This window comes from Rhinoderma darwinii, unplaced genomic scaffold (genome assembly GCF_050947455.1).
Source record: "Rhinoderma darwinii isolate aRhiDar2 unplaced genomic scaffold, aRhiDar2.hap1 Scaffold_693, whole genome shotgun sequence".
Lineage (NCBI taxonomy): Eukaryota > Metazoa > Chordata > Amphibia > Anura > Rhinodermatidae > Rhinoderma > Rhinoderma darwinii.
In genome coordinates, this window is record NW_027464253.1 from 27,226 (window position 1) to 53,566 (window position 26,341).

A 26,341-nucleotide genomic window follows, 5' to 3' on the forward strand; every position below is an offset into this window, starting at 1 on the left:
AGGGGCAACAGTCTCCGTTCCTTCAGTGTGGAGGTGTAACCATCTCAATATGGCCTCTGGTTTCTGCACACCATTTATATAAGACCCTGTTAGGGTGAAGTCCCTGGAACATGGCAATCATATTTCATGTGCCTGCAGAATAAATTGAGTCATCCTAGCAGATGACTATGACTAGAGAGGCAGGTGTTTTTTTTAAAAAAAAGATCTGTAACTACATAGACCCTTTCTATTGACATGTAGTTTTGAGGTAAAGATTTTTGACTGTTTATATTGACCAACTCAAGGTTTCTCTTAGGATTGCCATCAGGACAATGCAGCGACAGCAGTGCCTAATGCCACCAGCTAAGACAGGTGCCCAGGACTGTTCTTCATAATAATCCTATCCTTTGCTTGTATCATCTACATAGACCTTTAGCCCCCTGGAAGAACGGGTGGCATTAAGATGGTGCTGGCCCATATCTAACAACAAAGAAGATTTTCTGCTTTAAATTAGCTGCCTGATCGACTTGATCATTTGTATTAGAGGAATATGGCCTACTCTTAGATTATTGCCCGGGGACAGAGAATAAGTACAAAGAGTGGTTATTGCCCACATAGATGTTACTGAGGCACTTTGTAGGTGGCAAGAGTTGGATAATGGAACAACAGCGGTGAGGTTTACAACATGAGGTGCTATGTAGGTCGTAGTAGATGTCTGGAGAAGATTAAGTACAGCAATTATCTTTCTCTTCCTTTATCTATAATCTTCATGTCTTTCTTGTCAGTAGGGGCAAATCTTTGCCAATGGGCTTGGCTGGACAGTACTGGAGGCCGAGATAGTCCTTGTCCCATTATCATACCAGGTTACAATGCATGTTGTACAATATAAATGATACATACTATTGTGAAGAGAATAATCCACGAATCTGAAAATTTAGTAACATTTCGTCTTTATTAGCATTAAGCAGCAACCGGATGTGGAGCTATAGCCTACCGCTGTTTCATGTGTGCCCACACATTGTCAAGGCCTAAATAATTTGTAATCACGATTTTGCTTCTAACAGCAGTGCGGACTGTGTATAGCCTGTGCTGCCGAAGGCTCATAACTCTGCATTACAAGACAGAGCGTCCTACTCATCTCTATGGCTCCCGTATCCAGAAGGACCGCCAGCGCTGTAGAATGTAATGTGATCCTACAGTTATTACCATAGTTTGAAAAGATTATTTATATCATGATTTTAATGATCGGTAACGGTTTGTTTTTTGGGGTATGACAGAATTCCCCATACAAGTATTTCAGGTTACGGTAACCTTATTCTTATAGCGTTTTTCCCATACAGGATTATGACTACAGCTGTATTTCTTTAGTTCGTTTATCATCATCCGCAGTTTAGTAGAGCTGGACTATGTATTTTATTTCAACATAAGCTAATACTTGTGGTGTGAACACTATTATCTATTATTGTGTATTTCATGTTATTCCAAGATATTTCCTAGGCCACAAAATACATGAAAAGGAATTCTCCAGGGAAAAGTCATACTGTGCAATGCATAGTGCAGGCCTGAGGGGGTGGGCCTGACATTTTTGAATGCTTGTGTCAAACTCCGCCCCCTCTGGCCATGCACAAGGCATATGTATTAGTTTTGCCTGGAGTGTTCCTTTAAATACATTGCTCCTATAACAGGACTTTTTTCACAAGTTTCCCTAAAGGACCAGGTAGAATTGCTGTTAGGATTTCTCCCATTAATGATTGGGGTTTGCTGTTCTCCTCTCGTAATTGTTTAATCTCATCCTCCAGCATTTGACATTGCGTTTTGAACCCTGTGGCCAGCATTTCTTGTTGTTCCTGTAGAGACAAAATTGGAGTGATGACTACAATTGGTGGAGTATCTGAGTGAAACAGATCTATGTTCATGACCTAGACAACGTTTTGTTATATTTTGGCCAATAAAAATTGCCCTCCACACTCTGGATCATATTCGCAGTGATAGGGGCCATTTTATAGTGTTTGGCGCTGGCAAGTGCTACACATAGAATGGAAAGGACCCCACAAAAAGATCAAAGTAGGACCCTCCATTATCATGGCAGATTTAGCCACCTAGAAAAGGAGGCCCTAGTTTATTTTCCGCTCAACCCCCTTACCGTGGACCATTTCCCCACCCATGGTTTGCTAACAATGCAGTTCCTTTGAAGAGGGGACACCTACACAAATTCTACCTGCTAGTAAAAGTGAGATGACACCAACCAGGGCTGGATCTCTCTCTTTAAGGACAGCTGCATGGTTGGTATGCCCTTGTTGCTGGTCCAGTACATATGATCTAAATAGTTGCAAACAGTGACAACCAGTTTTCTATGCCAGAAATGTGCTCAGAGAAGTTGTCACTGCCCTTCCCCCGCTTCCTTTAGATGATTATACAAAGTAGATTACAAAGCTGGGGGTGACCATGAGTAATAGACTAACCTGCTGCTCCCAACAGAATATGTTATGATGTATGATGGTGATATCCTAGTGCTGGACGTGATTCTGTATTTTGCCAATCAGCGACGTTATCAGGAACACAAAAATGACAGAGCACTTGTCAAAACCATGTGATCTGTTACCTTGAGTTTCTCTTTTATCAGCCATTCATTTTCTTCCTTTATCTTCTCTCTATCTTCATCCATTTTCTTTTGCAGCATTTCCACGTGCATTTTATAACTTTCCTGTTCATTCTCCAGATTCTTCTTTAGGTCCATGTTGGCCTTTTCCAGGATCTCCTTCTCTCGTGCTGCAGCTTCTGCTTGTGATCTCTGCTCTATCGAAACAAATGGACATTACTGTTTTTAGAATATCATTGTTTTCGGTGTGAACACTGTAATTGAATTGTGTTTATATCTGTTCCTGTGTGACTGGGTGGGTGGAGATAACTTCCTCTGGAGTGATAATCTTTAGTTACAAGGTAACCTCTATGTGTGATGCATATTATGGGCTCTGGGCAGTGTCATTCCTGGGGCACCATCAGTGGCGTAACTACCGCCGTAGCAGCAGTAGCGGCTGCTACGGGGCCCGCGGCATGAGGGGGCCCGTGTCGCCCGCCGGCACGGGCCCCCACCATGGCCGGAGGCTCCGCTAGCTGCCGCTATGGCTGCTACAGCGGGACGCCACTGAACACTACGGCAGAGCAGGGAGGTATCTCCCCGCTCTGCCATTAACTGGTTCCCGACCGCTGGCTGTATTTTTACGGCCAGCGGTCAGGGTCCTTAAAACCCGAGCCATAGACTTTCTACGGCTCGGGTTTTAATTTGCTGCCCGCGCGATCGGGCAGCTGAATGTCGGGTCTCCGGCTGTCAGTGACTGCCGGGGACCCTGAGGAGAGGATAGAAGCAGCTTTCCCTGCTTCTGTCTTCTCTGATCACTTGTACACAGCGCTGAATGCGCGCAGTGTACAGGAATAGAGGCAGCAGCAGCGGCGCTGTCTCTATTCCTCCCGGTGGTCATGTGACGATCGCCGGGTGCCGTTAGTGGCAGACTGTTGCTGGGTCTTACAAGACCCAGCACAGCCCTATTAGTGACAATCGTCACTATGAGAGGGCTGATTTCCCCTGTAACTGGGGCTGCTGTGCAGCTCCAGTTACAGTGGAAAAACATGGTGTAAAAGAAAGAAAAAAATATATGTAAAGTTCCCCAAAGGTCTTCTTTGACCTTTGAGGGACAGACCATAGTAATAAAAAAAGAATAAAGTAAAGTGCAAAAAAAATGTAAATAATAAATACACATAAAATACCCACCCCAAAAAAAACGTTCCCCCCGCCAATCATTGTTGTAACGCTAGCGCTGACCCAATTACCCTAATATAGACATGTAATATATAAAAATTTACGGTAGACAATGACGATCACAAATAAAAGGTCTATTTTAGGGTAAAACTATGTTATTACCAAAAAAAAAAAGCTTATTTTTTTACTATTCTTTTCAAACTTTATGAATAAAAATTCTAAAATAGCAAAAAAGGTGAGTATAAAAACGATAAAAAATGAAACCTGCATTGTCTACGGAAAAAACGTTGCAAAAATCACGTCGTTGGCCCAACATATAAAAAAGTTATAGCCATTTAACTAACGCGTGCTAAAAAGGGCTAAACGGTGTCTGGTCCTGAAGGCGCAAAATAGAGCAAAAGACATGTATCCCCCCCCCCTCTCCACAGGACACGTATCCCCTCTCCACAGGACATGTATCTCCTCTCCACAGGACATGTATCCCCTCTCCACAGGACATGTATCCCCTCTCCACAGGACATGTATCCCCTCTCCACAGGACATGTATCCCCTCTCCACAGGATCTCCACAGGACAGGGGATACATGTGTGATCGCTGGCATTGATAGGGAGAACGGGGGACTGAAAATCCCCTGAAGTTCTCCATCACAAACCTCGGACTTCCGGGGTCTGTGTCGGCAGCTCCGTAGAAATGAATGGAGCGCCGGCCGTGCTTGTGCGCATGCGTGACCAGCGCTCCTTTCATTTTTATTGAGCTGCGCAGACGCCGGAAGTCAGAGGTTTGTCATGGAGAAGTTCAGGGGACTTTCAGTCCCCAGTTCTCCCTATCGCTGCCAGCGATCACACATGTATCCCCGATCCTGTGGAGAGGGGATACATCTATTTTGTAGGACACACTGTAGGTCGCATTTTTTTGGGACGGGGGACGCTGTATGGCGTTCCCTACAGGGGGGGGGGTACGCTGTATGGCGTTCCCTACAGGGGGGGGGGTGGCTGTATGGCGTTCCCTACAGGGGGGGGGCTGTATGGCGTTCTCTACAGGGGGGGCTGTATGGCGTTCCCTACAGGGGGGAGCTGTATGGCGTTCCCTACAGGGGGGGGCTGTATGGCGTTCTCTACAGGGGGGCTGTATGGCGTTCCCTACAGGGGGGGCTGTATGGCGTTCTCTACAGGGGGGGCTGTATGGCGTTCTCTGCAGGGGGATGTATGGCGTTCTCTACAGGGGGCTGTATGGCGTTATCTACAGGGGGGCTGTATGGCGTTCTCTGCAGGGGGATGTATGGCGTTCTCTACAGGGGGCTGTATGGCGTTCTCTACAGGGGGGCTGTATGGCGTTCTCTACAGGGGGATGTATGGCGCTATCTACAGAGGGGGGCTGTATGGCGTTATCTACAGGGGGGGCTGTAAAAAAGGCACTATCTACAAAGGGGGGGGGGTTGTGTGACACCCAGGGGAGGGGGGGCCCCAGTCAAAAGTTTGCTATGGGGCCCAGTCTTTCCTAGTTACGCCCCTGGGCACCATGTTGTGGCTGGTCCAAGATACTGTACTGTCGGGGCCTCCAAGACATGCCAGTCGCATGTCTCGGTGAGGAGGATGGAGCATCTCCAATTGGAATAAAAGGGTGAGAATCTTTGCGCCAAGGATTTGGCATTTTATGGTGAGCAGAGAGAGACTCTCCCCCTCATCTTGTAATTGAAGGAGAGGGCCTGTTGTTCCTGAGATAATGGTGGAGGGACCACAACAGTCAACCACAGGATTTACAGAATTTAAGGCATGCTGTGCAGAAACCGCTGAGAATTGCCAGGCGGGGTGGGAGTTGCTGAAAAGGCCTATTGTGTATGCAGGAGTTGGAAACGAGGGTGAAAACGAAGTCAACACCGCCAACCAGTGTAAAAAGTTTCTGTTGTCAAAGACTGTGTTAAAAACATGTATAACGTTGTAAGAATTCTGCCTCTTCAAGAGAAGGCAGTTGCCAGTAAATATTTGATTTGTTATGTCACCCGTGTGGGTACTTTGTGGGTACAATATGTATAGTGTATGCATGCTGTGTGGGTGATTTATGGGTACTGTGTGGGAACTGTGATTGCTGTGTAGTGTATGTGTATTGCATGTGTGCTGTGTGGGTGATTTTTGGGTACTGTGTGGGTAAAGTATAAGTATTGTAGATGTCCTGTGTGGGTCTTGTATGTGTTCTGTGTGGGTGCTGTATGGGTACTGTGTGGTTACTCACAGCTCCCATGCTGTTTAGGCTTGGGAGCTGGTGACTATAGGATATGTCCCCTTAAGGGATTTACCCAGCAGGCTTATCCCCTGGGTAGGGTGGGGTTGTTGGGAGTATCCTGGGTGGGCCCTCCCACTTGGGAGTATCCTGGGTGGGCCCTCCCACCCATATAAATTAGGCTACATGAAGGATTTGCTTCCTCTTGGACCCCCCTTTGGATCGTGAAGGAACCTTAGAGATTGTCCTACTAACCTTGTTAGAGTAGTAGCATGGCGGACGCAGCGTTGATGGCACTCCTGAAGGAGAGGATTGAGAGGGAGGGAGCTGGATGGCTTTCCTCTCTGCTTGTGTCTCCCCCTGATCAGCCGTCTGATGTCGCTGGGCGTCCAACAGGTAGGCAGGCTCGGCCTGCGCGGTGCTGCCGTCCCCCCTCCCGTCTGAGTCCCTCTCCTGCTCTGCCTCGTCAGAGAGGCAGAGCTCCTGCTAGAAACCCCCAGGCGCTGCCTAGTACAGCTCCGGCAGCTGAGGGAGCCATATCACGTGGCCGCTCTGCATTAGCAGCAGAGCAGCGTTCAGGGCAGCAGGGGATTGCTAGGGCAAGTACCCCTGCTGCTAGTCCACATATTATAGCCACCCCACTGGCTTTAGTAGCTACTACAGAGTCGGTCCACAGGCCACAAGGCCATTTAGCTCGATGGTTCGGGTGTAAAGCAGCTCCTCCTCCCCCTGCACTACAGCTTCTCACAGTAAATGCAGCAACACTGCCACCTAGTGTCGGTTCTGCGGAATTGCAGGCTCAACAGGGAAGAATCTATAGTGATGTAGTTCCCCAAGAGGAGCTTGGCTCTCAGGCCTTTCACAGCTCGGATGAGGTTTTTGATTGCGTGCCAGGCACGCCTACGGATGGCGCGCAGGTCCCCATTGCTGGACAGCGTCACAGGGCCTGTGTATCATGCCAGAGAGATGGGCCCCGTGGTGGGCGTAGCATTTCCCCATCTGTGGCTGGGTCGAGTCGTTGCTTAGATAATAGGCGTAGGAGGCGCAGTCGATCACCTGGGCGTTCTTGTAGCGGGGAACGCCAGAGCGGTTATAGACGCCATTCCAGGAGCAAGCATAGTAGAAGACATTCCCGCAGTTCCCGCAGGGGCTGGTCTGGTCGCCATTCATCGTCATCGTCTGTGAACAGTAGGGACAGTCGCTTTACGAGGTGTTCGCATAGGAGCCGGAGACATGGGCGGAGCAGGCGGTCACACGACCGAGGGCAGGAGAGACATCCATCTGCACCTGCTGCTGCGGTTACCGTAGTTCCTCCGCTGCCTACCGTGTCGACTCCTGATGCACTTCCCTCGACGCATATGACTGGTGAGTTGTCCTGCGTTCCAGCTTGGAGTAAGGCCGCCTTGAATGGCGGGGGTGAAATGTTGGATATTTTAAAATCTATGTTGGCTAAAATGGAGGGTCCTAGTCCCTCAGTGCATTCTCCAGGGGCGCCAATCGCACCGTCTGAGTTGGCCCCGGCTAATCCGGGTTTATTATTTCGGGATTCTTATTTTTGTGGCGTCGCCCCCTTGGGGACGCATTTGTCCTCGGACACAAAGGAAAAAGAGGAGAAATGTGAATTTGTGGATATATGGACATTATTGTCCCCGGAACAGTTAACTGTGGATAAGGAGAGACGGTTTGAGAAAACTGAGGATAAAAAGTCTAAAGTGGCTAAAACATTTGGGAATTGGGTGCAAGCTTTTGCAGTTTTAGCAAAAAGCACCCGGAGAAAAGTTTTGAGTTGTTTACATATTTGGCTACGATATATTCTGCTTATAAATTGCATGGTGGTACAGCTTGTAGGAGATACGATGAGGAATTCAGACGACGTCTGGCGCTGAGGCCGGAGGTCGGCTGGTCTTCAAAGGCTACGGATGTTTGGATTCAACTTATGTTGTCTCAAAAACCGTCTAACTCCTTTCAGTCATCCGCCGCTGCGGGACAGTCCGCAGCGGTGGGGAGACGTCCCGGAGCGTGCTGGCTCTTTAACGAGGGTCATTGCAGGTTCTTTAACTCATGCAAATTTAAACACGAATGTTCATTCTGCGGTGGCTCGCATACAGCCTTGCGCTGTTTCAAAAAGGGTAAGATGCCTGCCAGACTTGTGCCTTCAGGTAAGTCAGAGGACACCAGTGAGCGTCACAAAGATGCGCCCTTGGCTGGACAGGTATCACAGGACCGAGGAAGCCTTAATGCTAATTGAAGTTTTTTCACATGGTTTTTATATTCCGCACGTTAAGCAAGCGGCGGTTGTTTTTGCCGCAAATTTAAAATCTGTTACGGAATTCCCCTCTGTGGTACAGGAAAAGTTGGATAAAGAGGTTAGCCTGTGCCGCGTCGCTGGCCCTTTCACCTCCCCACCTTTGGAGAATCTTCGGATTTCTCCTTTGGGTGTGGTCCCCAAGAAAGAACTCGGCAAATATAGACTCATCCATCATTTGTCTTTCCCTGAGGGTGATTCGGTCAATGATGGTATAACTAAGGAGGAGGCGGCTGTGTCTTACATGTCTTTTGACTGGGCCGTCCAAGTAGTATCAAAAGCGGGCCAGGGTGCCCTGCTGGCCAAGTCAGATATTGAATCCGCTTTCCGTCTCCTCCCAGTACACCCTGACTGTTTTCACCTGCTTGGTTGTCAATTGGATGGGCTATATTATGTTGATCTTTGTTTACCAATGGGGTGTTCCATATCTTGCCGCTATTTCGAGATGTTTAGCACTTTTCTCGAATGGGTGGTGAGGTCGGAATCGGGTAATTCCGCGGTATTGCATTATCTTGATGATTTCTTGTTCGTTGGCCCAGTTGATTCGCCGGTTTGTCATTCTACGTTAGACTGTTTTCGTTATTTCATGTCCCTGTTCGGGGTCCCGTTGGCAGAGGACAAAACGGAAGGTCCCTCTACGTCTTTGTCTTTTCTAGGTATCATGATTGACACCGAAAAAATGATTCTTAGTTTACCACAGGACAAATTAGCCCGGCTGCAGGACTGCATAGGTTCGTGTCTTAAGGTAAAGAAAGTGACGTTGAAGGACTTACAATCCCTTTTAGGTCAATTAGCTTTTGCTTGTAGGATATTCCCCATGGGTAGAGTTTTTTAGCGTCGTCTATCACTCGCTACGGCGGGTGTTAAGCAACCTCATCACTTCATCCGGCTGCCGGCAGCCTTGAAGGACGACCTGCGTATGTGGTTGAAATTCTTGCAGATTACGACGGTCTCTCTTGTCTTCCTGAACGGGAGTGTTGCAATGCAGATTTCGAATTGTTCACCTATGCGGCAGGGTCTTTGGGTTATGGCGTGATTTTTGGCAACAAATGGTCGGCCCATCAGTGGCCCCAGGATTGGTTTGCAGCGGGTCTCACTGGGAATTTGACACTGCTGGAGTTATTCCCTATCGTTGTTGCCTTAGAAATATGGGGAGGTGACATGCGCAATAAGAGGATATTGTTTTGGTCAGACAATGAGAGCACTGTCATAGCCATTAACAAACTTACCTCGAGTTCTCCGCCAGTGCTGGCTTTGTTACGTCATCTTGTTTTCTTGTGTTTGTCGTTTAATATGGTTGTCAAGGCACGTCATGTTCCTGGTGTATGTAATGAGATTGCTGACTCTTTATCTCGTTTCCAGTGGCATCGTTTCAGGGACCTGCACCCGCTGGCGGAACAGGAGGGTTACCCATGCCCCTCTTTCCTTTGGGATCTGCCGATGAACATCTGATACCATTGGTGCAGTCCTCGGTTGCTCCTGCTACATGGAGCGGGCATGGTAAGGCGTGGCGAGAGTGGTTAGCCTGCGCGGAGGACGATGTGCTCCACTCTCCTCAGAATTGCCATGGTATTACTGTTACTTACCTGTCTTGGTTGCGGGATAAAGGGGTATCTGCCAGGGTGGCTCAAAAGCGTTTGTCTGGGGTAGCCTTTGCGTTCAAGTTGTTGGGTTTGCTGGACGCCACTAAAAGTCCGGTTTTCTCGTTGATCTTGCGGGGTTGGAAGAAGGAAAAGCCAACTGTTGACATGCGCCGGCCTGTTTCTTTCTCATTATTGCAGCGGATAGTAGGTAGCACGGCGGAGACCTGCGTATCCGCGTACGAGTGTTTATTGTTTCAGTGTGCTTTTATGTTATCATTCTTTGGCGCATTGCGCATAAGTGAGTTAGTCTCCCCTTCGCGCATGCGTGTAGCGGGCCTCCTCAGAGAGGATGTAGTTTTGCTGCCCGATTCAATCAGGCTGAGGGTTAGTCGTTCCAAAACAGACTTATATGGGCAGGGCGCGTGGTTGTCCATTTTTAGTCTTCCTTCATCCTTGTGCCCGGTAGACGTTATCACGAGATCTGTTGCAGTTCGTCCCTCCGGTCCTTGTTTCTTGGTACACGCCGATAGCACCCCCTTAACAAAATTCCAGTTTACGAGGGTATTCAAGCGTTGTTTGGGCGTAGCTGGGGTAAATCCGTCGGAATATGGTACTCACTCGTTCTGCATTGGCGCTGCGACAGTAGCGGAGGCTGGGGGCATGTCTGATGCGGAGGTTAAAAGGTTGGGGCGTTGGAAGTCAGATGCTTTGCGCCGTTATGTTCGCCCTCATTTGTTGATTTGATAATTATTTCTATTTTCTTTCTAGGTTTCAGGAGGCCTGTGGTGTGGCTGCTGGGCCACTCATACATTTATTGGGCTGCACAACGAGCCTCTTATCGGCCCGGGGGTACCAGTCTCGGCTTCCGTCAAGCGGATGTGCATTGGAAGGGTTTTAGGGGCCTTAAATGGCTCCAGGTTCTCCCTGAAGCGGTTAATTTAAGCAAGGTCACAAATGGACCAGCAGTTGTGGTCGTGCATGCGGGGGGAAACGACCTATGTTCTGTTAGGGTGACGGAACTCATTTCTATCATTAGGGCTGATTTCAATCGTTTTGCCACCTTTTTTCCGGAATTGGTTATAGTATGGTCCGAGATAGTCCCAAGGGTGTTGTGGAATGGTGCTCGCAACCCTTCGGCCATTGAAAGGGCAAGGCGTATGGTCAACATGCCGGTGGCCCGGCATGTTAGGTCTATAGGAGGAGTGGTTATACGCCATCGACAATTGGAGGGGGATAACAAGGGGTTGATGTTACAGGATGGTGTCCATTTAAATGACATAGGGCTGGACATCTTCCTGTCAGGCCTTCAGGATGCCATTGATAGGGGGCTTTTCCTTTTGGCTGGTGGGGGTAGGAGCTCGGTATAGGGGTACACCTCACTCCTGTGGCGGTGTGGAGGGGCCTTGTCCGGTCAAGCTAGGGACGACGGGAGTACAGTCACCTGCCGTATCAACTAGGACGTGCCCGCAGCGGTGGCGTGGCAAGCGAGGTGACGGTTATTGTCAACGTGATCAAGATCTTCCGGCTTTAGCTGCGGACAAGGTTTTTTCCCTCTATGCTATAAATAATAAAGCTGTGGCCTACCCCCACTTTATACCCACGCTCAGTCTATTGTGTCAATTATTTGGAGAAGTCAGACTGTTTCACTTATATCCCTTTAGTCTGTAGATTGTATGCTACCTTATTGTTTTCTAAATTAAAGCCATGCTCTGTAAAATGCTCAAACCTCCTGGGAGATATTCAGAGATGTCCATCCTTAGAATATATAAAACCATTCTCATGTTGCTTTACTACTTAAATCAGTGTTGTGTTGGCTCAAGATCCAATGGCCTTTGATTTAGGAAGCATTGGGTGGGGGGGGGGGGGGGGGAGGCTGTGAACATGATGGAATCTTCTGAAATATCATAGACGATAAATGGACCTACCTACCAGATAATGATTGATAGTTGTTAGAAGCTTGCTTTTTGCTGTGGCATTGCATTATTGGTTCAATGGGTTCAAATCCAACCAGAGCAACATGGAGTTTGTCAGCGCTCCCCTGGCTTGCGAGCTGCTCTATACAATCTTACCAGCCAACTTCTTTTCTTTTTCTTTCAGAGTTTTATCAGCCATCAAGATGGTGGATTCCACATTCTCCTTTTCTTTAAAGAACTCTTGCAAGACTTCAAGAGACTATGAAGACAACAGATATTAATGAAGATATGTCATAGGCAATTGTAAAACAGAATGGCTGATCTACAGAATACGCCAGGAGCGATGACTAGGGATGGAACGTTTTTCGAAACGCGTCAGCAAGGTTATGTGCTTTTAAGATGTGCTGAAAAATATGGTTGCATGTTTTTTTTTACTCGGAATGCTGGAGTAACCTTTCATCTTATCTGGATTTAGCTGTGTTGCCCTGCCTTTCTGATCCATGTACTACTTGAATACACTCTTGTAAGCTGACTTATAGGGGTTCCCAAGTTTGGACAATCCATGCTGGTTAGAAGGGTCCCTTGACAATAAGCTGATCACAAAGTGTCCCCTTGCGATCAGCTGTAAACTGTGCGAAACCTGTCAGGAAGTGTCCACCACAGGAGAAATAAAATATTACACAGTGCCCATTCATATTAATGTAGTGTCTGTGTAATACAGGACAGGACAGGTCCTCCAGAGAGCGAGAAGCTCTCTGTGACCACCCTAGGCAGGAGATGAGGATCCTAAACAGACATCCCTTTATTACTTCAGATTTCACTAATTGTGTATATGAAAATGGGTTTTGTAAACTGGACAAAGAGAATAATAAAAGAAGTTAGGAGCTTCTACTTACCTTTACCCCCTTGCCGCTTGCATTTAGATAATCAATCACCAATGATTTCTTCTCTTCAGTGAACAACTTATATCCACCGGGCACAGCAAATTTTCCTTCACTTATTCCTTTCTCCATTGCAGCGCTGAGCTCCTGGAGTAAGGCTCTGCATTTTCTTACCGATGCCTCTTCATTTTGCTTCATATACACTGCTTTTTTATGTCCTAATTCTATCTACAAAAGAATAACATTAAAGGAGAAATCCAATCAGAAATAGAAAAATTGTTCCCCTAGGATATTTAGGTGTATTAATTTTTTAAAGGCTTTGTGCTCCGTGTATTTTGTGCCCTTTGGCAAATATTTTCTCATCCTAGTCACTTTTATAGCATACTGTATACCCAGGTCTAATTTATGACCTTACTATAATAAACTATAAAGTACTTATACAGATCTATTATGAAAACATCAAGCCCTATAATCTTTGGTATCTATTGAGATGTTGCTATGTCAAATTATCTAATTACTGTATTAGCCTTTGGCCTCGTTCACATCTGCGTTGGTCTTTCCGTTGTGACAGAGCAGCATGCTGCGCTATTGTTTCTGGTGTTTCTTCAGAACCTCCAACGCGGATGTAAATCACGCCTAGATATTCTTAGGCATTAACCCCCATCCCAGTGGTGCCCATATTTCTTTGTGTTTATGAATATACTGCCTTCATGCCAAACAGTGCCTCAATAAACCGTGCCGTACATTACCAAGATAGAACATACACTGCCCAGAAAGTGCCATACAACACCATTTTAGTTTCCAAACACTGCCTATATATATATATATATATATATATATATATATATATATATATTGCAAACAGTTTTCAGCCAGTGCCTACTTGATGCCATTCGTTGCCAGACACAGTGCACAATACATTGCCCGCAGCATCACAATTTGTCAAGATAGTGTCATATAGCTCCCATATATGACATAGGAATGTAAACTTTTTCCATCAATTTTTATGTAGGTACATCCTGGGATGGGGAACAACTATATATTACAGACATAACATTCTGTTTTACTAGTGCCCCATGTTGTACGTCTCAGATAACTGAAAACGCACTATAATATATATATATATATTAAACATTTATTTTACTTACTATAAGCTTAGACTGGTATTCTTGATTTTCATCTTTGAAAGAAAGATTCATAAAGACTTTCACTGCTTCTGCGTGAAATTCCTTGTCTAGGTTTAGAAACCCCTCTTGTGTCTCAGTTGGAAATGTGTTTAAACATTGATTCATCATCTCGTCATACTTAGATAAAGCTTCTTGTATGGCTCGAGAGTTCTCAATTTTCGCCAGAGCAAGAACTGCATTTTCCATAGAAGGAATGGAACCGCTGCGAATTGCCTCTACGTAGGAGATGGCCACGTCCCCAAGACCTAATGTAGAAAGGTGAGAATAAGACCATTCAAGTGAAGACGATGATATAGAGCAATGCTAAATCTTACTATAGGGCTAGGCAGGGGCGGATTGGCCATGCACTTCACTGGGAATTTTCCCGCTGGGCCGGCCGCTCCACTGCTAAGGGGCTGCACCGTCCATGAGGCGAGATGAGCTCATCTCGCCTGAAGCGACGGCCTGCTGCCTCTCTGAGGGGCGGCGGCGCCACTGAAACCAGCCACCGCCAGCCCCTCCTGCACTAATTGTACCTGCGTCTATAGAACGCAGATACAATTTCAAGCATAAGCACTGAATGGCCGGGCACTTTCCGTGCCCGACCATTCAACGCCTTACAATGACGCTGATTGGCAGGGAAAAATTACTTGCCCCGCCAATCAGCGCCTTTCAACTACGCCAGCGGTGCAATGACGTTTCTGTTTTTCAAAGGCACTGATTGATGGTATATAGAAAGGGAGAGAGAAACTCCAGTTCGAAACGCGTAGGCTCAGGTTCAAGCCCTGACTACTCATACCTTGGGACTGCGTCTCCCTTCTGTTTTATTCTTTTTTCCAATAAACATGGGACCTCGTTTTCCCTTTTAATTCATTATCAGCGCTGGATCAAGTCTTTTCTACAATTACTGATTGATGGTGTAAGTCATTCTGCCCTGTCATTCAGTGCCCTTCAATGACGGTAGCTGCGCAGTGACATAATTGCAACGCTTGCGTCGTTCAGCCCCAGTAGATCTGCGAGATCATGTGAGTATGTAAAAAACAATTCTTATAAAACTGTGAGTAGCATTATCTACATGGGGGCCTGTATGTGGGGATGTGGAGCACTATCTGCAGGGGGAGCTATATGTATGGCACTATCTACAGGACTGGGCTATATGTAGGACACTATATACAAGGGGAGCTATATGTGAGGTATTATCTCCAGGGGTGGGTTATATGTGGAGCACTATCTACAGGGGGAGCTATTTGTAGGGCAATATCTACAGGGGTGGGTTATCTATGGGGCATTATATACAGGGAGACTATATGAAGGGCACTGTCTACAGGGGTGAGCTATATGCGGGACACATATTTGAGGCATTATCTACAGAGGTGGGTTATATGTGGAGCACTATTTATAGAAGGAGCTATAAATAGGGCTGAACGGTGGCTCAGTGGATAGCACTATTGCCTGGCAGTGCTGGAGACATATGTGGGCACTATCTTCAGGGGCTGTATGTGGGGCGCTATCTACGGGGGCTTCTATGTAGGGCACTATCTATAGGGGGCTATGGGGGCACGGTGGGACACAGTGTATGGCGCTATTAGAATTAAAGGTGCAGTGTATGGCGCTATTATATTTAAGGGCATTGAGAATTTTATCTTCGTTTATAGGTGCAGAAATGTTTTAAAAGTGAGAAGCTGAAGACATCTGAGCGGAAAACTGCAGAAATGGGTTGTGGCCGAGAGAAGTCATCATAGAGGTCTGGACCGGATGGCGAAGAAAAGAGAAAAAGAATCTGAGATGTCTTCGGTGAGTCACTTAATGTAAATGTTTATTCTGCCTCTAATCAGTAATGTAGTTGCTGCATGATCTGCAGCGAGATGATTGGTGGTTTGATTATGATATGATTTTTTTTGTGAAACATCAACTCCAAGCATATCCTTACCATTGTTTGGGCCACGCTGGGAGCTGTAGTTTTACACCGTACAAATCTAAACTGGAGGGGTTGCACTAAATTGAGCTGTATGTGTGCTTGTGCTGTATATATGTACAGAGCTTTGTTCTGGTGCTTTATATATGTACAGAGCCTTGTTCTGGTGCCGTATATATGTACTGAGCTTGGTTCTGGACCTGTATATATGTACTGAGCTTGGTTCTGGAGCTGTATATATGTACGGAGCTTTGTTCTGGTGCTGTATATATGTACTGAGCTAGGTTCTGGTGCTGTATATATGTATGAGCTTTGTTTTGGTGCTGTATTTATGTACTGTGCTTGGTGCTGGGGTTGTATTTATGTACGGAGTTTGGTTCTGGTGTTGTATCTATGTGCTGAGCTTTGTTCTGGTGCTGTATATATGTATGAGCTTTGTTTTGGTGCTGTATTTATGTACTGTGCTTGGTGCTGGGGTTGTATTTATGTACGGAGTTTGGTTCTGGTGTTGTATCTATGTGCTGAGCTTTGTTCTGGTGCTGTATATATGTATGAGCTTTGTTTTGGTGCTGTATTTATGTACTGTGCTTGGTGCTGGGGTTGTATTTATGTACGGAGTTTGGTTCTGGTGTTGTATCTATGTGCTGAGCTTTGTTCTGGTGCTGTATATATGTATGAGCTTTGTTTTGGTGCTGTATTTATGTACTGTGCTTGGTGCTGGGGTTGTATTTATGTACGGAGTTTGGTTCTGGTGTTGTATCTATGTGCTGAGCTTTGTTCTGGTGCTGTATATATGTATGAGCTTTGTTTTGGTGCTGTATTTATGTACTGTGCTTGGTGCTGGGGTTGTATTTATGTACGGAGTTTGGTTCTGGTGTTGTATCTATGTGCTGAGCTTTGTTCTGGTGCTGTATATATGTATGAGCATGGTTCTAGAACTGTATATATGTGTGAGCTTGGTTTTGGTGCTATAATTATATAGGATATAATTATAATACAAAATTGCAGGGCAGATGGAATTGTTTTCAATTCATTGTAAATTTAATGGAAACCTGTCAGGTAGTTTTAACCCGTTGAACTGCTACCATGCGGTAATACATGACTTGACAATATTTCCAAACATTCTCTTGTATGTTTTTCAGATGTAGCAAAATCTTTCAAATCAACTTTTAAAATGGCGCACACTATATGCTAATTACTCATTAAAGGGTCATGGGGCGGTGCCGCTATCCTGAAGAGTCACATTGTCCAGCCTCCAAACCCACCTTTCCATGTTTGATTGACATCCCCCTGGCTGATACAACTTTCTTGGATGCGCCATTGCCTTGTACTACTTGGGCAAGCAGTGAGTTGTACTCTGTCCGGCTTCATTGCTGCACCTCGCATGCCAGGGGAGTTCAAGGTAACAATGCATCCGCAAGAGTTTGTGGAGGCTGGTAGTGATGTAGAACAGCCAGAGGGATGTCAATGAAAATCTGGTGGGCGCCATTGAATTTTTCGCCTCAAGCAGCAGAAAAGCTGTAATCGGAACTGTGTATAATCTGTGTATGTGGAGACTAAGGAGAGAAGAAACCCTGAGTAAGGTGAGTGTTAAATGAAGTGTGTGTATGTGTGTTTGTGTGTGTGTATGTATGTGTGTGTGTGTGTGTGTATATATATATGTGTCTGTGTGTGCGTATGTGAGAGTGTGTGCGTATGTGAGAGTGTGTGTGCGTATGCGAGTGTGTGTGCGTATGCGAGTGTGTGTGCGTATGCGAGTGTGTGTGCGTATGCGAGTGTGTGTGCGTATGCGAGTGTGTGTGCGTATGCGAGTGTGTGTGCGTATGCGAGTGTGTGTGCGTATGCGAGTGTGTGTGCGTATGCGAGTGTGTGTGCGTATGCGAGTGTGTGTGCGTATGCGAGTGTGTGTGCGTATGCGAGTGTGTGTGCGTATGCGAGTGTGTGTGCGTATGCGAGTGTGTGTGCGTATGCGAGAGTGTGTGCGTATATGAGAGTGTGTGCGTATATGAGAGTGTGTGCGTATATGAGAGTGTGTGCGCATATGAGAGTGTGCGCGCATATGAGAGTGTGCGCGCATATGAGAGTGTGCGCGCATATGAGAGTGTGCGCGCATATGAGAGTGTGCGCATATGAGAGTGTGCGCGCATATGAGAGTGTGCGCGTATATGAGTGTGCGCGCATATGAGAGAGTGTGCGCGCGGGCATATGAGAGCGTGCGTGGGCATATGAGCGCGCGCATATGAGTGCGCGCGCGCATATGAGTGTGCGTGTGCGCGTATATGAGTGTGTGCGCGTGTGCATGTGTGTGCGCGTATATGAGTGTGTGTGTGTGCGCGTATATGATTGTGTGTATGTGTGTGTGTATATATAATTTATACATACCATTGGTCCCTTGAAAAAGAGGCAGCCTCATATTAAAGAGCTGAAATTCTTAAACCCTTTCTGAAATTAGGACGTGATTACACTGAAATTAAAGCTGCGAGTCTGCACCTTAAGCCCATATTTATTATACAGGGTGGGCCATTTATATGGATACACCTAAATAAAATGGAAATGGTTGGTGATATTAACTTCCTGTTTGTGGCACATTAGTATATGGGAGGGGGGAAACTTTTCAAGCTGGGTGTTGACCATGGCGGCCATTTTGAAGTCGGCCTTTTTGTATCCAACTTTAGTTTTTTCAATGGGAAAACTTATCGAGAATTTCACAAGAAAAACAATGGTGTGCTTGGTTTTAATGTTACTTTATTCTTTCATGAGTTATTTACAAGTTTCTGACCACTTATAAAATGTGTTCAAAGTGCTGCCCATTGTGTTGGATTGTCAATGCAACCCTCTTCTCCCACTCTTCCCACACTGATAGCAACACCCCTTGAGACATTTGCAGTTTTGCCACGCTTCACGCCGTCACTAATTATTATCTAGCAACCTAGGTTGACAAGGACACCGCCGTTCCGGCCAATGAGCGCCGTATACCAATATTTACATAGCAAACTGAAAACCAGTCACAGGTTTTGAGCGTCCCAATACTTCAATCATTTCTCCTCAATTTCTGAACACATCCCGGTGATCCCTATCAAACATTGTGCCTCCGAGTTTCTAACAGAATACTATACTAGGTAATACAGTCAAAACGAACGCACACACACACACACACACACACGAGATAAGCAGCGTCACTTCACTGCTCTTTGAAAAGTGTTCACACACAATTACTCCTACTAAACTTAACATCAAATCCTTATATGTGTGACTTATGTTTTTACATTAACCTCTTTGCATACTTATATAACAAGAGTTGACAATTGACCTTTTATCATGTCCGTTCTTTTTCCCAATTTTTTTTCTGTATAAATATCTGCATCTTACCCATATGTCTTAATCTATGTGATACTGCCTGAGGAAGGAGCCGGTATGGCCCTAAACGCGTCGCCTGTATATATCATCACTATCAATAAAGGATCTTTCAGCTTGAACCTCCCAGTGTCAACTTTGACTATGCACCAATAGAAGCAAGCTAAGTACAACGGTTAAAGGGAACAGCGCCAATCTAATGGCTGTTTTTTCAGAGAATCCCACCCGACAGAGTGAGAGTATCACAATATCGCTTTCATTTGGAACCGACACATCGTTGCATCTGGAAAAATCCATGGCTTGCAGTTCCCTGGACCTCCACGTTTAAAAGACCATATCTACAGGGTGTCGTGCTTCCTAGCACAATATCACCAGGTGAGCACACCTTGACAGAATTACTAATTCTACATTTCCACGTGGGATAATGCACTATGTTTGCGCCGTTGTGTACCTTTTTTTTTTTCTCTCTAGTGAATCTCTCTTTTTTTTTTTTTGGTCGTCCCATGGCTGCATTAAAATCCTATGGGGCTTTTCACGCGGCCTGAAGTCCCTGAGCAGAGCATCAGCTAGCGCTCTGCCCAGGGACTCCAGCACTGCTCCTGACGTCGCTGTCCATATATGGATAGTGACGTCAGGAGCAGTGCCGGAGTCCCCGAGCAGAGTGCTAGTAGAGGCTCTGACCCGGGACTCCGACTCGGGAAGCCCCTGACATCACTGTCCATACATGGACAGTGACGTTAGGAGCTTTCCCTGGACCGTAGTCCCGGGTCAGAGCCTCTACTAGCACTCTGCTCGGGGTCTCCGGCACTGCTCCTGACGTCACTATCCATATATGTGCATTGACGTCAGACGTTTCCCATCGCTCCAGCGCTAGACCCATGAAAGGGAAGTAAAATAATTGTTTTGCTTTTTTATTTGTTACTGATTTTTTTTTTTTGTGTTTTTGTGTTGGGCTACGTCGGATTAGATGACTACTTCGATTACGTTTTTTTTGTTCTCAATAAAATGGTTAACGAGGGCTGTGTGTAGGCTTTTAATTTCAATAAAATCTTTTTTTTATGTCTCTGTTTTTTAACTATATTACTGCTGCCATAGTAATGGTCACTGGCTGATTGACAGCGTCCATTACTCAGCAGGGGCTTAGTTTTAGTGAAAAGGCTAACACTACCACCCCATTATTATCCTGGTACCCACCGCCACCAGGGGTATCGGGAAGGGCTGGGTACGATCCAGTACCTGACCATCTGTAGTGATGGTTGGGCAAAGGGGCGGCCACAGGCTGGTATTAGGCAGGGATAGCCCAAAAACCATGGCCTTTCCAATACTGGTAATGCTAGCTTGCTGCTGCTATTTTGTATCTGGCTGATTATGAAAAATAGGGAGGGACCCCATGTAATTTTTTAAATAATAAGAAAAAAAAGCAGTGGGGGTCTCCCCCATTTTTCATAACTAGGCTGATGCAACACAGCAGCAGCAGGCTCGCATTATCAGAGTGGGAATGGCCACTGTTTTTGAGCTTTCCCAGCCTAATAATACCAGCCTGCTGCCGCCCCAGTACCCAGCCGTTGCTACAGATGGTTGGGTAGTGGATCGTACCCGGCTCTTCCCAGTACCCCTGGTGGCAGTGGCTACTGGGGTAATAATGGTGGTGGGGGGGGGGGGGGGTTAGTGTTAGCCTCTGCATCAGCTGACACTAAGCCCCTAATTAGTAATGAACGCTGTCAATCAGCCAGTGGCCATTATTAAGGCAGTAGTAATAAAGTAAAAAAAAAAAAAAAAATATTTTATTAAAATCAAAAATCCCACACAATCCTCATTAACCATTTTATTGTGAAACAGAGGCTAAAAAAGTTTTTTTTTTGCTGCGTGGAATAGCTTTGAAGGCTGCGCCATTCCAATGCATATAAATGTGCTTTTTTTTTCTTAATGGTGGCTATGGAAGACGAGTAGCAGAGACATCTGTATTTTAAACTGTTTAATGCATCTCCTAGGAGCTTTATCAGCACATATATTATATTAATAGAAATACTGTGGTGTGAAACGTGCCTAAGAGCGTCCAATGCAGATGTGAACACAGTCCAATGATGACAATAATAATAAGGCTGCATTATTACATCTATCACCAATGTGGCTACAGCTAATGGTTTGCCTTCTCCGACTACTTGTGCTGGCCCCACCCACAACATGTGGCCACGTTTAGCTTTTTTTCCAGGGCCAATTTGGGCTCCCAATTCACCCCTCAGGCTAGGACTTACCTCTCCCGGTCATCATGTACCCGCCTGAAAGGGTTTTAACTGGACTCTCTTCATTAATGTGTGCACAGAATTTCTTTGTCTGTTTTACAAAGGCCGGATCCAGCTGTGACTCCTCCACATTATCTAGGTTCTGGAGATCCGTCTTCGATGCCGGCCGATCAAACACAAAACATTTGTGTGAATGAAAGTAATGGAGTATGCACTCCCGGGGTAGGTTGTAATTTCGTATTGTTGTACTCAGGCCTAAAAATACATTATGGGGGTTAATACTTTTCTGGAATTTCACACATGAACCCTCAATGTTTACAGATACATTGCATAATAGATTAATAATTACATTTTTCCATCAGAAAGAAATGTCTAGGAGATGCTCCCATGTGAATAAGTTTCCATCACATAGGAGAGGTATCATCTGTAGGGGCGTAGCTAAAGGCAAATGTGTGTGTGTGTATATATATATATATACATACATACATACATACATACACACACACAAATATATAATTCTATATCGGAGACAGCATATCTGTAGCACTATGACTCTATAGCTATGGATAGGATTAGATACAGTGGCTCAGCAAACAGTATCACACATGATAGGATTAGATATAGCAGCTCAGCTGACAGTATCACACATGATAGGATTAGATATAGCAGCTCAGCTGACAGTATCACACATGATAGGATTAGATATAGGTTGTTGGACTACATCAGATTCGAGGACTACTTTGATGACGGCAGTTTTTTTACTCTCAATAAAATGGTTAACAAGGGTTGTGTGTTTTATTTATTTTTATTTCAATAAAAAATTTTTCTGTCTTTGTATTTTTTTAAACGTTATTACTACCGCCATATTAATGGCCGCTGGCTGATTGACAGTGTCCATTACTAAGGTGGGGCTTAATGTTAGCTGGTGAAAAGGCGAATACTAACCCCCATTATTACCCTGGTATCCTTCGTCACATGGGGAAGATCCGGGTACGATCCAGTACCCGACCATCTGTACTGATGGTCGGGCGCTGGAGGCGGGTTTTATTAGGCTGGTAAGGGCCAGAAACAGTGACCCTTCCCACCCTGGTAATGCTAGCCTGGCTGGTTATGAAAATTGGGGGAGACCCCACGTAGTTTATTTTTTTTTAAATGATGTGCGGTCTCCCACATTTTTCATAACCAGCCAAATACAACATAGCAGCAGGCTAGTATTACCAAGGAGGGAAGGGCCACGGTTTCTGCCCTTTTCCAGACTAATAGTACCAGCCTGTGGCCGCCCCAGTGCCCGGCCATCAATGCAGATAGTCGGGTACTGGATTGTACCCGGCACTTCCCAAAACCCCTGGTGGCGGTGGGTACCGGGGTAATAATGAGGGTTAGTGTTAGCCTTTTCACTGGCTAACATTAAGCTACGCCTTAGTAATGGACACTGTCAGTCATTGGCCATTACTAGGGCGGTAGTAATATCAACATAGAAAAAATACTTTATTGAAATAAAACCCCCGTACACCTTCCTCGTTAACCATTTTATTGAAAATAAAAAAAGCCGTCATCGAAATAGTCCTCGAATCCGACTTAGTCCAACAACCAAACTTGTAAAAAACACACAAAAAAACATTAGTAACATTTAAAAAAGCAAAACAATTATTATACTTACCTTCCTGGGTCTGTGACGGTTAACGAAGCAGTGACAGCTCTAAACTCTCATTGGTTAGTTTACATCACATGGTCCCAGATTATCGGCCTACTTTTAAAAAGTAGGACAATCAAATAAGGTGCCGGGCACCACATGATGTAAACTAACCAATGGGAGCTTAGAGCGGTCACTGCTTAGTTTACTGAGGCTTGTGAGAAGCGCATGATCATCCGACATGCACCAGAATTTTGTCACATCACGGGCCTGTGTGCCACTATAACAAAAACCTATTACGGGGACTCCTTCAGATACAAAGGAGTCCCTGCAATAGGAGTTAATAGCGGTCATTCACCTACTTTCAAAAGTAGGTGAATGATCGCTAGTAACCAGGTAAGGCCCTGTTCACATCTGCATTCAGCAGAGGAGCAGAACAACGTAAATGCTGGAAGTGCAAAAGACATCCAATGCCCAACGGAACCCGTTGACTTTAATGGGTTTCGTTGCAGTGTCTGTGGATTTACCCGAAACTGTAGCGCAGCATGCTGCGCTATTGTTTACGGTATTTTTGGCAGAATCTGCGATGGAGGCCCCTAACAAAGCCTCCAACACAGATGTGAATTAGGCCTGGGACCCTATGGGTGATGGATGCAACTGTATGGCATCCGTCACAGGTATGTTAAACTTATATCTCGGGGAGCTCCCAACATCATTGTCCATATATAGACAGTAAGGACAGGGGCAGTGCTGGAGTCTCCGGGCAGAGTGCTAGTGCCTAGTGGCAAATACGGGCCTGGATACATAGCCCAGCCGACAGTATCACACCATATGAGATACTATCTGCTGGGCCCTGTATCTAAGCCTACCACTTGGTAGGCTTAGCACCAGCAGACAATAATCTTATACTTACCATCCTCCTGAGCTCTGGGGCAAGTGCAGCTCCTGATGCCATTGAGAGTCATGAGGTTGTGCGCGGCGCACATAGCACTGTGACATTGAAAGACATCCAAAGCAGCGCTGCTCTCAGGAACGAGGAGGGTAAGCAGGGCCGCCATCAGGGGGGTATTAGGGGTAGTGGTGTGAGGGGCCCGGCCAAAACTAATTGAAAGGGGGGCCCGGCAACTGCCTCGACATTCTTTTGGTAGGAAAAAACGGGCCCCTGCAATGGGGCCCGTTTTTTTCACTAAAAGAATGTCGTGAGCTGCTGCTGCTGCTGCTGCTGCTGCGGGCCCCCTCCCCTCGTCATGGGGGGCCGTCAAACCGTCCGCCCGCGCGCGCACCCGATCGCGCGCACAATGAAACTGCCGCGCGTGCGCACTCGCGAGCGCGCATCCACGAACGCCCGCACTGGAGACCGCCCGCGCGCGCACCCGCGATCGACCGCGCGCGCACCCGCAAACGAAGCGCGCGCACCCGCGACCGGCCGCGCGCGCACCCGCGAACGAAGCGCGCGCAGCCGCGGACACACATGGACAAAACTTACCTGGAGCCTGGCTGGAGGTGAAGGACTGGACGTCTGGACCGAAGACCTCCCCTGGAAGACATCGCCGGAAGAGGACTGGAGTGGGAGCAGCTCTTCTGACACAGTGAGTAAATTATCTCAAAGTGTTGTTTATGTATGGCCCTGTTTACACAGTATTTTGCAGGCAAAAAAAAATCTGCCTCAAAATTCCTTAAAGAATTTTGAGGCAGATTTTGACCTGCCCACACTATCTTGCCGCGTTTTTTTGCTGCGTTTTTTGCTCGCGGCGATTGAGGACAGCAGACAAAAAACGCAGCGAAAAATGCATTTTCTGCCTCCCATTGATTTAGATGGGAGGTCAGAGGCGGAACCGCGGCAAGAAAGGACGTGCTGCTTTTTCTTTTTTCCGCGACTGGCTCCCATTGATTTCAGATTAAATCAATGGGAGGCGGTTTTGGAAGTTGTTTGGTGCTGATTCTGACGCAGTGTCCGAGTCAATATCAAGGCCCAAAAACTCTGTGAATTGGGCCTTATTGTTAGGGTTTATTCAGACGAACGTGTAATACGTCCGTGCAACGTGCGTGATTTTCACGCGCCTCGCACGGATCTATGTTACTCTATGGTGCCGTGCGGACTGTCAGTGATTTTCACGCAGCGTGTGTCCGCTGCGTAAAACTCACGACATGTCCTATATTGGTGCATTGTTCGCGCATCACGCACCCATTGAAGTCAATGGGTGGGTGAAAATCACGCTCAGCACTTCCGCAGCCGTATAAACTATGAATGAAATTAGAAAAGCACCACGTGCTACAAACATACAAACAGAGTGTCATAATGATGGCGGCTGCGCGAAAATCACGCAACCGCGCATCATACGCTGCTGACACACGGAGCTGTTATGGACCTTTTGCATGCGCAAAACGCCACGTTTTTTGCGCGTGCAAAAAGCACACGCTTGTGTAAATCCGGCCTTAGGGTAGGAGCACACTAGGCATGAACACTGCGGATTTTATGCAACACATTTTATTGTGGATAATCCGTAGCGTATCACAGTCGCAGCAGAGTGGATGAGATATGAACAAATCTCATCCACACGCTGCAAAAATAATGGACCTGCAGTGTGGCTTTGGCTTTTTAAGTCGCATGTCAATGTATTCTGTGGAATCGCTGCTCCTCTGTTGCGGAAATGCTGCGGTTCTGCCGCAAAAATCACACAAGAGAAGAAAAAAAAGGTACTTTTTTAAATTGATAAAGTTTAGACTTGCCCCGGCCGTAGTCCTGGTGACGCGATCCTCTATTCTTAGCGCAGCCCCGCCTCCTGTCATGACGTTTCATCCCATGTGACTGATGCAGTGGTCACATGGTCTACAGCGTCATCCCAGGAGGCGGGGCTACGTTCAGAAGAGAGAGATGCGTCACCAGGACTACGGCCAGGGCAAGTCTAAACTTTTTTTTCCCTGCAGGATTCCCGCAGCGGACACGCCTCACGAAACCTGCGCCGCTATTTGGTGCGGTTTTGCTGGCAGAATTCCCTGCGGCTCCCGGGATAAGCTGTGTAGTTTTACTCAGCATATCCGCCTAGTGTGTCCCTTATGATGTCGCTCCTGGAGCTGCTGCCGGTCTCTAAATAGGCAGTTGGTCCAGTAGAATTTGGAATTATTTTTTTTTGTGAACCAGCTTAAAAAAATACAAAACTTTTGTGTTAGGGCCTGTTCACATCACTGTTCGCTTCCGCTCCGGGGTTCCTTCTGAGGTTTCTGTCGGGTGAACCCCGCAACGTAAAGTAAAAGTGATAGCACAGCTTCCGTTTCCATCACCATTAGCGCAGTCGACTGCGCTATTAATTCCGTCCAAAAACCAGCCGGAATGGTGACGAACCACCGCTCCGGGGTTCCGTCTGAGGTTTCTGTCGGGTGAACCCCGCAACGGA

At 46.4% G+C, this 26,341-nt stretch overlaps 2 protein-coding genes and 1 long non-coding RNA gene across 3 annotated transcripts in view; 2 read left to right on the plus strand and 1 right to left on the minus strand.

Annotated features, from left to right (window-relative positions):
- Positions 1-912: 912 nt before the first annotated feature.
- Positions 913-26,341, minus strand: part of LOC142728911 (guanylate-binding protein 7-like) — a 32,513-nt gene continuing 7,084 nt past the window's right edge. Inside the window, exons 4-9 of the mRNA XM_075849162.1 lie at positions 21,326-21,568; positions 13,784-14,067; positions 12,651-12,863; positions 11,911-12,013; positions 2,582-2,775; positions 913-1,826 (exon numbers count right to left, since the gene is read on the minus strand). Coding sequence (XP_075705277.1) covers positions 1,656-1,826; positions 2,582-2,775; positions 11,911-12,013; positions 12,651-12,863; positions 13,784-14,067; positions 21,326-21,568 — 1,208 coding nt within the window. The 3' untranslated portion in view covers positions 913-1,655. The remainder of the gene's footprint in view (positions 1,827-2,581; positions 2,776-11,910; positions 12,014-12,650; positions 12,864-13,783; positions 14,068-21,325; positions 21,569-26,341) is intronic.
- On the plus strand, positions 6,043-11,675 carry LOC142728909 (uncharacterized). The gene is made up of 2 exons (XM_075849160.1): positions 6,043-7,318; positions 9,621-11,675. Exons 1-2 carry the CDS (start codon positions 6,226-6,228, stop codon positions 10,583-10,585), a joined length of 2,058 nt encoding a protein of 685 aa, XP_075705275.1. The 5' UTR covers positions 6,043-6,225; the 3' UTR covers positions 10,586-11,675.
- On the plus strand, positions 11,723-19,440 carry LOC142728913 (uncharacterized). The gene is made up of 3 exons (XR_012877860.1): positions 11,723-14,080; positions 15,457-15,595; positions 19,286-19,440. It is a non-coding gene; the product is annotated as an uncharacterized LOC142728913 (long non-coding RNA).